Raw genomic sequence first — 13389 nt, forward strand, 5'->3', positions numbered from 1 at the left:
TTCCACTAAATATATATCTTGACTGAGGTCAGTTTCAAGCCATTAGAATAGATTATTAGATCATTGGCAATCAGCATTGCCATTAACTGCGAAATGTCAAAATATTTTAATACCTTTTGTCATAAAACATATTTTACGACGACTCATCCATAGTATTCCAAAAATATCTCAATGAACTCTTTGTGTAGCCATGGAAGATTAGGCGAAGAACTGTTAAAATCTGACAACCTTACCCATGCCGCCAGCCACTCTAACTTTTTGAGCAGAAATTAGCATTGTATATTGGTATCCAATGATTTTGTTATTAACTTGTTTATTTATATCAAACGCAAAAGGTTCTAAGAATAAATACACGTACAGAAAAAACATGTTTACCGCAGCCTTTTAATGTTTATTTAGAGGATATAATTTTCGTAAAAAAAACAAATATTTTGCCCTTGTGGAAAGAGTTTATTGTCAGAGAAAAAAATATGCTGGCAGCTAAAAGGTAAAACCATTACATGATCATAAAGACCACGTTCCTTTTTTCATGATCATTTAATTTTTCGACTGTCGTATTTTAGGACCGTTTCTATACTTCCTGCCAAAATATTTTTTTTTCGGTTGGAAAACTCTTCTCACAACGACAAAATACATGATTTTTGGAGCAATTATATACCATTGAATATCTGCCGTAAGCATACCAAACATGTTTGTACACGCAGAGAAGAAACATGTTTGCCACGATCTTATTCGAAGAGCAAAAAAAAAAAAAAAGAAATTGATAGGAACTATTTTTGCGGCGGCCATGTAACATTTTCACCTGCAACCATGTTGGCTTCTAAGAAAATTAAAATTAAAATGTTATTATATTGATAAAAAGAATTTTGTTTGAATTAAAAGTCAATGCTCACGATATACTCGTAAAATGTTATGATACTCGTCAAAAATGTTTTTCTCCCAGTTAAAAGAACATGGTCAACTCCAAAAATGTCATGATATACTAGAAAATAGTTTTGTCCCAATTAAAGGAACATGGTCACAATCTAAATTTTTATGACCTTTATGAAAAAACATTTTTCGTCGACGAAAAAAGGACACCATTTGAGAAAAGAAAATAAACAAGTATATACGGCCGTAAGTTCGGCCAGGCCGAAGCTTATGTACCCTCCATCACGGATTGCTTAGAAACTTCTTCTAAACACTGCCATCCACAATCGAATGACCTAAGTTGCGGTAACGCTTGCCGATGGCAAGGTATCTTAAAACCTCCTAACACCATCTTCTAAATTGTATGTAAGTCCATACGTGGTATATATTAAATCAAACAAGTATATACGGCCGTAAGTTCGGCCAGGCCGAAGCTTATGTACCCTCCATCATGGATTGCGTAGAAACTTCTTCTAAACACTGCCATCCACAATCGAATTACTTAAGTTGCGGTAACGCTTGCCGATGGCAAGGTATCTTAAAACCTCCTAACACCATCTTCTAAATTGTATGTAAGTCCATACGTGGTATATATTAAATCAAAAAAGATCGATCCAATACGTATATAATTCAGTTTGACAAAGTAGACATAAAATTTTGACAAAATTTTCTACAGAAATAAAATTTTAACAAAATTTTCTATAGAAATAAAATTTTCACAAAATTTTCTATAGAAATAAAAATTTTGACAAAATTTTCTATAGAAACAAAATTTGGCAAAAATTTCTACAGAAATAAAATTTTAACAAAATTTTCTATAGAAATAAACTTTTGACAAAATTTTCTATAGAAATAAAATCTTGGTAGATTATTTTTGGCTCGAGTGGCAACCATGATTATGAACCGAATAAAATTTGAACAAAATCTTCTATAGAAATAAAATTTTGACAAAATTTTCTATAGAAATAAAATTTTGACAATGATGAAAATTTTATTATGAACCGAATAAAATTTTAACAAAATTTTCTCTAGAAATAAAATTTTGACAAAATTTTCTATAGAAATAAAATTTTGGTGGATTATTTTTGGCTCTAGTGGCAACCATGATTATGAACCGATATGGACCAATTTTTGTGTGATTGGACCAATTTTGGTTGAATTTTGCTTCTCTTGGAGACTTCGCAAGCCAAATCTGCGGATCGGTTTATATCGGGGCTATATATAATTATGAACCGATGTGGACCAATTTTTGCATGGTTGTTAGAGACTATATACCAATATCATGTACCAAATTTCAGGCGGATCGGATGCAATTTGCTTCTCTTTGAGGCTTCGCAAGTCAAATCTGGAGATCGGTTTATATGGGGTCTGTATATAACTATGGAGCGATGTGGACCAATTTTTGCATGGTTGTTAGAGACCATATACCAACATCATGTACCAAATTTCAGCCGGATCGGATGAAATTTGCTTCTCTTTGAGGCTCCACAAGCCAAATCTGGGGATCGGTTTATATGGGGGCTATATATAATTATGGACCTGTGTGGACCAATTTTTGCATGATTATTAGAGACCATATACCAACACCATGTACCAAATTTCAGCCGGATCGGATGAAATATGCTTCTCTTAGAGGCTCCACAAGCCAAATCTGGGGATCGGTTTATATGGGGGCTATATATAATTATGGACCGATATGGACCAATTCTGGCATGGTTGTTAAAGATCATATACTAACACCATGTTCCAAATTACAACCGGATTGGATGAAATTTGCTTCTCTTTGAGGCTCCGGACCCCAAATCTGGGGATCGGTTTATATGGGCGCTATATATAATTATGGACCGATGTGGACCAATTTTTGCATGGTTGTTAGAGACCATATACCAACACCATGTACCAAATTTCAGCAGGATCGGATGAAATTTGCTTCTCTTTTAGGCTCCGCAAGCCAAATCTGGGGATCGGTTTATATGGGCGCTATATATAATTATGGACCGATGTGGACCAATTTTTGCATGGTTGTTAGAGACCATATACCAACACCATGTACCAAATTTCAGCAGGATCGGATGAAATTTGCTTCTCTTTTAGGCTCCGCAAGCCAAATCTGGGGATCGGTTTATATGTGGGCTATATATAATTATGAACCGATGTGGACCAATTTTTGCATGGTTGTTAGAGACCATATACCAACACCATATACCAAATTTCAGCCGGATCGGATGAAATATGCTTCTGTTAGAGGCTCCACAAGCCAAATCTGAGGGTCACTTTATATGGGGGCTATACGTAAAAGTGGACCGATATGGCCCATTTTCAATACCGTCCGACCTACATCGATAACAACTACTTGTGCCAAGTTTCAAGTCGATAGCTTGTTTCGTTCGGAAGTTAGCGTGATTTCAACAGACGGACGGACGGACGGACATGCTTAGATCGCCTCAGAATTTCACCACGACCCAGAATATATATACTTTATGGGGTCTTAGAGCAATATTTCGATGTGTTACAAACGGAATGACAAAGTTAATATACCCCCATCCTATGATGGAGGGTATAAAAAAGTAACTTTATAATGTCATATTTTTATATATTCTATTTTGGATAAATTTCAACAATAAGTAATCATTCCATATTTAACAGGTTGGCTGATAAGTCCCCGGTCTAACAAAGAAAAACACATTTTTTGTCAAAATTCGTTTTTATTATTCAACATAGTTCCCTTCAAGAGCGATACAACGATTATAACGACCTTCCAATTTTTTGATACCATTTTGGTAGTACTCCTTCGGTTTTGCCTCAAAATAGGCCTCAGTTTCGGCGATCACCTCTTCATTGCAGCCAAATTTTTTCCCTGCGAGCATCCTTTTGAGGTCTGAGAACAAGAAAAAGTCGCTGGGGGCCAGATATGGAGAATACGTTGGGTGGGAAGCAATTCGAAGCCCAATTCATGAATTTTTCCCATCGTTCTCAATGACTTGTGGCACGGTGCGTTGTCTTGGTGGAACAACACATTTTTCTTCTTCTTATGGGGCCGTTTTGCCGCGATTTCGACCTTCAAGCGCCATATAATAGTCACTGTTGATGGTTTTTCCCTTCTCAAGATAATCGTTAAAAATTATTCCATGCGCATCCCAAAAAATAGAGGCCATTACTTTGCCAGCGGACTTTTGATTCTTTCCACGACGCTTCGGAGACGGTTCACCGGACGCTGTCCACTCAGCCGACTGTCGATTGGACTCAGGAGTGTAGTGATGGAGCCATGTTTCATCCATTGTCACATATCGACGGAAAACTCAGGGTGTATTACGAGTTAACAGCTGCAAACACAGCTCAGAATTATCAACACGTTGTTGTTGTCAGAATTATCAACACGTTGTCAAATGTGAGCTCGCGCGGCCCCCATTTTGCACAGAGCTTCCACATCCAAATATTGATGAATGATATGACCAACACATTCCTTTGATATCTTTAAGGCCTCTGCTATCTCGATCAACTTCATTTTACGGCCATTCAAAATCATTTTGTGGATTTTTTTGATGTTTTCGTCGGTAACCACCTCTTTCGGGCGTCCACTGCATTCACCGTCCTCCCTGCTCATTTCACCACGCTTGAATTTTGCATACCAATCAATTATTGTTGATTTCCCTGGGGCAGAGTCCGGAAACTCATTATAAAGCCAAGTTTTTGCTTCCACCGTATTTTTTCCCTTCAGAAAACAGTATTTTATCAAAACACGAAATTCCTTTTTTCCATTTTTTTCACAATAACAAAAGTTGCTCCACACAAAAGACGCTCTATCTCACAAACTAATTGACTTACAGACGTCAAATTTTGACACGAATCATTTGAAGTTTGGTACTATATAAAAACAAGTATATACGGACGTAAGTTCGGCCAGGCCGAAGCTTATGTACCCTCCACCATGGATTGCGTAGAAACTTCTACTGAAGACTGTCATCCACACTCGAATTACTTGGGTTGCGGTAACTTTTGCCGATGACAAGGTATCTTAAAACTTCCTAATACCGTAATATATACCACGTAGTCCATACGTGGCATATATTTAACATAAATTGGCCGATTAAATACGTATATAATTAAGTTTAATACGTATATAATTAAGTTTAATTTTCTATAGAAATAAAATTTTGCCAAAATACAATTTTGACAACATTTTCTATAGAAGTAAAATTTGGACAAAATTTTCTATAGAAATACGATTTTAACAAAATTTTCTATAGAAATAACATTTTGACAAAATTTTCTATAGAAATAAAATTTTTACAAAATTTTCAAAAGATTTAAAATTTTGACAACATTTTCTACAGAAATAAAATTTTGCCAAAATTTTCTATAGAAATAATATTTGACAAAATTTTCTATAGGAATAAAATTTTGACAAAATTTTCTATAGAAATAAAATTTTGACAAAATTTCCTATAGAAATAAAATTTTGCTAGATTATTTTTGCTCGAGTGGCAAGCATGATTATGAACCGATATGGACCAATTTTTGTGTGATTGGGGATCGGCTGTATATAATCGGTTTATATAGGGGCTATATATAATTATGGACTGATATGGACCAATTTTTGAATGGTTCTTAGAGACTATATACTAATACCATGTACCAAATTTCAGCCGTATCGGATGAAACTTGCTTCTCTTTGAGGCTCCGCAAGCCAAATCTGGGGATCGGTTTATATGGTGGCTATATATAATTATGGACCGATGTGGACCAATTTTTGCATGGTTGTTAGAGACCATATACTAACACCATGTACCAAATTTCAGCCGGATCGGATGAAATTTGCTTCTCTTAGAGCAATCGCAAGCCAAATTTGGGGGTCCATTTATATGGGGGTTATACGTAAAAGTGGACCGATATGGACCAATTTTTGCATGGTTGTTAGAGACTAACACCATGTACCAAATTTCAGCCGGATCGGATGAAATTTGCTTCTCTTAGAGCAATCGCAAGCCAAATTTGGGGGTCCGTTTATATGGGGGCTATACGTAAAAGTGGACCGATATGGACCAATTTTTGCATGGTTGTTAGAGACCATATATTAACACCATGTACCAAATTTCAGCCGGATCGGATGAAAATCTTTGCTTTCACGACAATATTTTGTTCAGTGTACATTTTCGATATCATCTCAAACCCCTCAAAATTATTGCGTGGCATATACCGATTTGGACAAAACTATAAACATTAAATTTAAGTCTGCTAATGCCCTGGGGAGGAATACAATGTTAGTAAAAATATGGGAAATATTTAAATCTGAAGCAATTTTTAGGCACTTTTGCAAAACTGCATTTATGATTTATCGGACGATAAATATGCATTAGAAATATGGGGAAATTTGAGTAATTTTTACAAGTTTTTATACCCACCACCATAGAATTGTGAGGGTATAATGAGTTTGTCACTATATAAAGTATATATATTCTTGATCAGGGAGAAATTCAAATACGATACAACCATGTCCGTCTGTCTGTCTGTTGTAATCACGCTACAGTCTTCAATAATGAAGCAATCGTGCTGAAATTTTTGCACAAACTCGTCTTTTGGCTGCAGGCAAGTCAAGTTCGAAGATGGGCTATATCAGTTCAGGTTTTGATATAGTCCCCATATAAACCGACCTCCAGATTTGGTGTCTTGGGCTTATAAAAACCGTAGTTTTTATCAAATTTGCCTGAAATTGGAAATCTAGAGGTATTTTAGGACCACAAAGAGGTGCGCCAAAAATGATGAGTATCGGTCTATGTTTTGGTATAGCCGCCATATACACCGATCTCCCGATTTTACTTCTTGGGCTTATCTAATTTGCCTGAAATTGGCAATCTAGAGGTATTTTATGACCACAAAGAGGTATTTCAATAATAGTGAGAATCGTTCCATGTTTTGATATAGCCCCCATATAGACCGATCTCCCGATTCTACTTCTTGGGCTTATAGAAACCGTAGTTTTTATCCAATTTGCCTGAAATTGGAAATCTAGAGGTATTTTAGCACCATAAAGGGGGGTGCCAAAAATTGTGAGTATCGGCCCATGTTTTGGTATAGCTCCCCATATAGACCGATCTCCCGATTTTACTTCAAACAAAAATGGTGCTTTTAAATCCAGAATATGATATAGTCTTCATAGGTAAAATCTTTAAATTTATCTTCGGGAAGTGTACTGGTTGAACTGCTCTGCTTGATCTGTCCTCAAACCCCCCTGAAATTTCAAAGGAAACCCTAATGTTTAATTCATGATGGTGGGTATTTAAGATTCGGCCCGGCCGAACTTACTGCTGTATATACACCGAAAGAATTTTCTTGGTAAAAAGAACGAAAAATTTCGTTAAAAGTACGAAATTTGTCATTGTTTTACAACCAAAGAAACTTTTCATTAAAAGTACGAAATATTTCGTACTTTTTACGAAGAAAAGTTCTTCCAAAATGTTCGTAGTTTGCAAGAAAAAAATTCGTACTTTTTATGAATAATCTTCGTAATTTTTATGAAAAATCTTCGTACTTTTTATGAAACAATTTCGTTCTTTTTATGAAAATATTTCGTACTTTTTATGAAAAATTTTCGTACTTTTTATGAAAAAATTTCGTAATGTTCGAACTTTTAGAAGAAAAAAAATTATAGTCGAAAGTGCATTTGGTTGTAGTTACAAGTGTGAAAAATGACATCACTACTTTACATCTTAAGTTTTTGAATAATTTTTAGTTTTATTGCTTCACTTTTATTCATAGCGCGCTATCATCCAAATAAGAAGTAGCATAGACTTGCATAAAAAAATAGAATAAAGGAATACACTCAAGCACATTATAAAAGACAATTTAATGCCGCGAACGGAAATTTTACAACTTCAATGAAACTTCTTCGTTATTTCAAAGAAAATGTTTCGTACTTTTTATGAAGAAATTTTAACGCAGAATGTTTCGTAAAATATTCGCAAAAACTTCTTCACAAAATTCATGAAATTTCAAGAAAGTTTCGTTAAAAGTACGAACTTTTTACGAAGAAAAGTTAATGTAGAATATTTCGTAGAAGTTTCGTATATTCGTAAAATGTTCTTCGTAAAATTTACGAAAATGAATGAAAATTTCGTTCTTTTAATGAAGAATTCACGAAGAATAGTTAATGAAGAATTCTTCGTAAAATTAACGAAGAGAATTCTTTCGGTGTACTTGTTTGACTTAGCAATGGTAATTTTACAAGGAAAATGTGGGTATTTTGGCCATTTTTGCCCATATTAGGAAATTATATGTATGGGAGCTATATCTCAATCTGAACTGAATTCAATGAAATTTGGCACGTATAGTAAGAATGTTAGTTACGACTTCAAATTTTGTCTCTGTGATCATATGAGTGTAAATTGGGCGTAAGAAATATATAGGAGCTATATCTACACCCGAACCGATTTATTCCAACCGTTTTATTCTATTCTATTCTGACCCAAAACACATACTTATGCCAAAATTGAAGTCGATTGGACCAAAATTGTGACATAGGCTTTGATTAAAAATATGTGGTCACTGACAGACGGACATGGCTAACGTAGATCGACTCAGGGGCCGGCCCTGAGCATTATTGCCAAAACCACTATGTATCTGGGGCCATATAGGTGGATATCGGGCAAATATATATATGGGAGCTATATCTAAACCCGAACCGATTTATTCCAACCGTTTTATACTATTCTGACCCAAAACACATACTTATGCCAAATTTCAAGTCGATTGGGCCAAAATTGCGACATAGACTTTGATTACAAAAATGTGCTCACAGACAGACGGACATGGCTAGATCGACTCAGGGGCCGGCTCTGAGCATTATTGCCAAAACCACTATGTATCTATCTCGTCTCATTCTGGCTGTTGCAAACATATGTACTAACTTATAATACCCTGTTCCGTATTCTCCGTCCATTCTAAGCAACAAACAACACTTGGCGTCAGTTAAATAAAAAATTTAAATCGTGTGTACATGCTCGAAATTTTTATTAAATTCTTTTCGCCGCAAAAAGGTTAACAAATTAAATGGCCACGAAAAAAATGTACATGGTCTTTATGATGGTAGTTTGTAATGGTACTAGACATATCTATACGTAAATGATAAAAAAACTGTTTTTCTCTGCAAAAAAGTAAAAAATTGAATCGTCACGAAAAACAGGTACATGATTTTCCCGACCATGCAATGACCTCAAATTCTACATTTAAATAATAGAACATATTTGAGAACAATTTAAATGCTTATTTCCAGCATACATTTTTCTCGGCTAGTCATTTTTCTCGCGACAATGACATGTTCTAGCATTAATGTGCGTGAGGATAAATTTATAGTCTGGAAGGCGCATTAGGGTATTCTTCTGTTTTCCCATTGGGGCGTTGCACACTGGTTCCAAATCCGATTTTTCTGGAAATAATTCTGGATAAATATATCAACATAATTTTTGTGTGAAAGCTGAGGTGCTTTCCTCCAAGTTTGCAAGTTTGTGTCCTGGTGGGTGCACGGGCTGGCCTATATGCGTTGAAATGTTATCACCTCATGTTAACAAAGAGGGATCAGTATTTTTGACACTTTTGTGCGGATTATTTATTTTCTTAACTGCATTCCCTATAAAATTCTTCGCATTTTAGAAGAAAGGAATTGTGTACCTATTAGGACCGCCATTCGGGATCGATTTTATAAATCCCGGGATTGGGGATTTCAAAATATTTAATCACGGGATTCCGTGAATACTTTAAATATTTTGAGTAACCTATGTGCGATGGATTAAAAGTTGAAGACTCTAGAAAATTCAGAATTTGAAGTTTTTCGAAAAAGAATGTAGGTATTCTTTCAGTCAAAACATTTTGTTTTTCTAAAGTTCTCTCAATATTTGTTGCTTTTTTCTTATAGAACACCAAATTGAGATACGTTTTAAGTCAAGAAGTATATAAGTTCTTTTCATCCCAAAATCAGCAATATAATTTTTTTACAAAAATGTACTCTTTTTACAAATATATCCCCATTTTGGTGATTTCTGATACGAATTTTGGGATTGGTGTATTTAGCAATATCTCTTAGAACAATTTTTCCTGCAAAAATTCTGGTTTCTGGGGCCATATCAATATATTTTTTATCTATTCAAGAGTTGCAGAATTATTTTCCAAAAACAACAATTTGGAACCACTTTCATTGGGGTGTTATTTCGTGGAGCCCAAAAAATGTATTTGCAAAACCTTCTCATTAGAACTTCTCTGGCAGTGAAATAGTCAATTAGCACATGTTCAAGTCCCCGAGGGGGAGAAGTTTTTAATTTGATTTTCATTGTTTATGGGCTTTTGTATTGATTTTCTATTCTTTGATTGTGTAAAATTTAAATTTTCACTTTAGACGACCAAAGAGCGTATTTTCTAAGACTTGTGCCAAACTTCATGGGATGTGGAAGAAAATTGACAGAGGATCCCGGGTTGCACCTAAAAAGAAATAACTTCCACTTTTTTTGATGGGTAGTATATGATTTCATCATGGTTTATGAAATCATGTTTTTCCCATGTATACTACTACTGCTTGTCGATTTTTTCCGAAACAAAAATTTGCTTTGCAAATCTTGCCAGCAACTCCAGGATCGAACTCTTGGTTCATTTCCTCTTCATCATTCCCAAAATAAATAAAACCGGCTGTATTAGATTTTACTAGGTCTAAAAACAATTTGATCAAAGTTGACATGACTTATATCGTAATAGAAGCTATTTTGAATAAATAACGACAATATCTTATTTACATAAGATATGAACAAAGTCAATGTTGCTACTGTCAAAGATGAAAAATTACGATAACCCGGCTAAGTTTAAGTCAAAGTTGAAAACCAAAACAATAACCGTAAAATATAATCTTGGTAACAACCCATAAACTAATACAACATATTGGATTATAGATTAAGAAAGAAACAAAAAATTGCGAAATTTGTGTAGAATACTAGTTTGGGCCTTAGAAAATCAGTCAAAAAATGTAAATTATTGGCAATAAAAACATAAGTATAAATTAGTGAGGTCTCAGTTCTAGTAACATATCGGAAGTTGACACTAAACATAACGGAAGAAACCAATCAGACAAAAAAAAAAAAACACAGCAAAAATGTTTAAATTTGTAAGTATTCATGGATTTATCTTTAATTTAATCTAATTTAATTAACTAGAATATAAATGATATCCTATTTTTTAAATTCTCCAGGCCATTGTATTATCAGCCTTAGTCGCAGTGGCATATTGTGCTGGTGATGACCAAACTGCAGAAACTTTGAAATATGTGAATGAAGTAAATGCTGATGGCAGCTACAATTTCGAATATTCCTCTTCAAATGGAATTGAATTTGGTGAAGCTGGCATTGGTGGATCCTATGGTAAAGGTTCATACAGTTACACTTCACCTGAGGGTCAATTAATTGAATTGACCTATACTGCCGATGAGAATGGCTACCAGCCACAAGGTGATCATTTACCAACACCACCACCAATTCCTGAATATATCCTTAAAGCTTTGGAATACATTGAATCCCATCCATTCCCCAAAGCCGGTTTGGCAAAAAAATAAATGGTTAATAGATTATAGACAATATGCCAAAAAAGTAAATTTTAAAATCTAAGTTAAATAGTAGTTTTAAATTAGGGAATTATTATAATCTATTTTTAGAACAAAGAAGAACAAATACAAAATATAATAACAAAATGAAATATTGAAACGATTAATTCAAAAATTATTTTAGGAAGAAAGTTTTAGAATGTTTCCCTTTATTGAACATTTCAACTTTAAGATCGAAAGAATTTCTGGGGGTTTGATGACAGATACTACACTCAAAAAAAAAAGTTTACTTGGATCCAAAGATTTTGACCAACAAATGCCAGTTTAAAAATCCAAATTATAACGGATACTTCAAAGTAAAAATTGTTTCTCAATTCCAAAAAAATAAATAAAAAGTTAAACAAAAGACACTAAATCCTCAAAATAAGTCTTAGCCTATATTTGAAGCGATTTTATCTTAAATCTAAAGTTTCATTATTTCAGTTAATTTAAGTACAATTTCTTTAAATCAAAAATGTGTTTCTTTACTTTAAGGAAAAATAGCCTTAGTTCAAAGACATTGGGACTTTAACAAATTTTTGAAGCAAAGATTATAAACTTTATTTTAATTAAAATTTCCTTATTTTAATGAAATTTGTCCTTAATATTTTGTAAATTTTGCATCCTAAAATTTAGGTTGCGTAATCTTTAATATCACGTAAATATCACGAAACTCAAATCGGGAGATCGGTCTATGTGGGGGCTACACCAAAACATGAGCCGAAATACACGATAGTCGGAACACCTATTTTTGGTCCAATTAATTTCCATTTTCAGGAAAATGGGAGTAAACTACTGATTCTAGAAGCCGAAGACCCAAATCAAGGGAACAGTTTATATGGGGGCTATATTAAAACGTGGATCTATCTATATGCACCATAATCGGCGCATCTATTTGTCGATTTTAATAAAAACCTTCAGATTTTGTATTTCAGGTAAATCGTATAATATTGCGATTTATAGAAGCCCAAGAAAACAAATAGGTATATAGGTAAAGGGTGATTCTTTTGAGGTTAGGATTTTCATGCATTAGTATTTGACAGATCACGTGGGATTTCAGACATGGTGTCAAAGAGAAAGATGCTCAGTATGCTTTGACATTTCATCATGAATAGACTTACTAACGAGCAACGCTTGCAAATCATTGAATTTTATTACCAAAATCAGTGGCAGAAAATCCGCTTTTTTATCGACAAATTTTGTTCAGCGATGAGGCTCATTTCTGGTTGAATGGCTACGTAAATAAGCAAAATTGCCGCATTTGGAGTGAAGAGCAACCAGAAGCCGTTCAAGAACTGCCCATGCATCCCGAAAAATGCACTGTTTGGTGTGGTTTGTACGCTGGTGGAATCATTGGACCGTATTTTTTCAAAGATGCTGTTGGACGCAACGTTACGGTGAATGGCGATCGCTATCGTTCGATGCTAACAAACTTTTTGTTGCCAAAAATGGAAGAACTGAACTTGGTTGACATGTGGTTTCAACAAGATGGCGCTACATGCCACACAGCTCGCGATTCTATGGCCATTTTGAGGGAAAACTTCGGAGAACAATTCATCTCAAGAAATGGACCGGTAAGTTGGCCACCAAGATCATGCGATTTGACGCCTCTAGACTATTTTTTGTGGGGCTACGTCAAGTCTAAAGTCTACAGAAATAAGCCAGCAACTATTCCAGCTTTGGAAGACAACATTTCCGAAGAAATTCGGGCTATTCCGGCCGAAATGCTCGAAAAAGTTGCCCAAAATTGGACTTTCCGAATGGACCACCTAAGACGCAGCCGCGGTCAACATTTAAATGAAATTATCTTCAAAAAGTAAATGTCATGGACCAATCTAACGTTTCAAATAAAGAACCGATGAGATTTT

At 34.6% G+C, this 13389-nt stretch overlaps 1 protein-coding gene across 1 annotated transcript; it reads left to right on the plus strand.

Annotated features, from left to right (window-relative positions):
- Positions 1 to 10591: 10591 nt before the first annotated feature.
- LOC142234653 (pupal cuticle protein Edg-78E-like) lies at positions 10592 to 11597 on the plus strand. The gene is made up of 2 exons (XM_075305819.1): positions 10592 to 11050; positions 11135 to 11597. Exons 1-2 carry the CDS (start codon positions 11039 to 11041, stop codon positions 11492 to 11494), a joined length of 372 nt encoding a protein of 123 aa, XP_075161934.1. The 5' UTR covers positions 10592 to 11038; the 3' UTR covers positions 11495 to 11597.
- The last annotated feature ends 1792 nt before the right edge of the window (positions 11598 to 13389 follow it).

This window comes from Haematobia irritans, chromosome 4 (assembly GCF_050003625.1).
Source record: "Haematobia irritans isolate KBUSLIRL chromosome 4, ASM5000362v1, whole genome shotgun sequence".
NCBI classification, from domain to species: Eukaryota; Metazoa; Arthropoda; class Insecta; order Diptera; family Muscidae; genus Haematobia; species Haematobia irritans.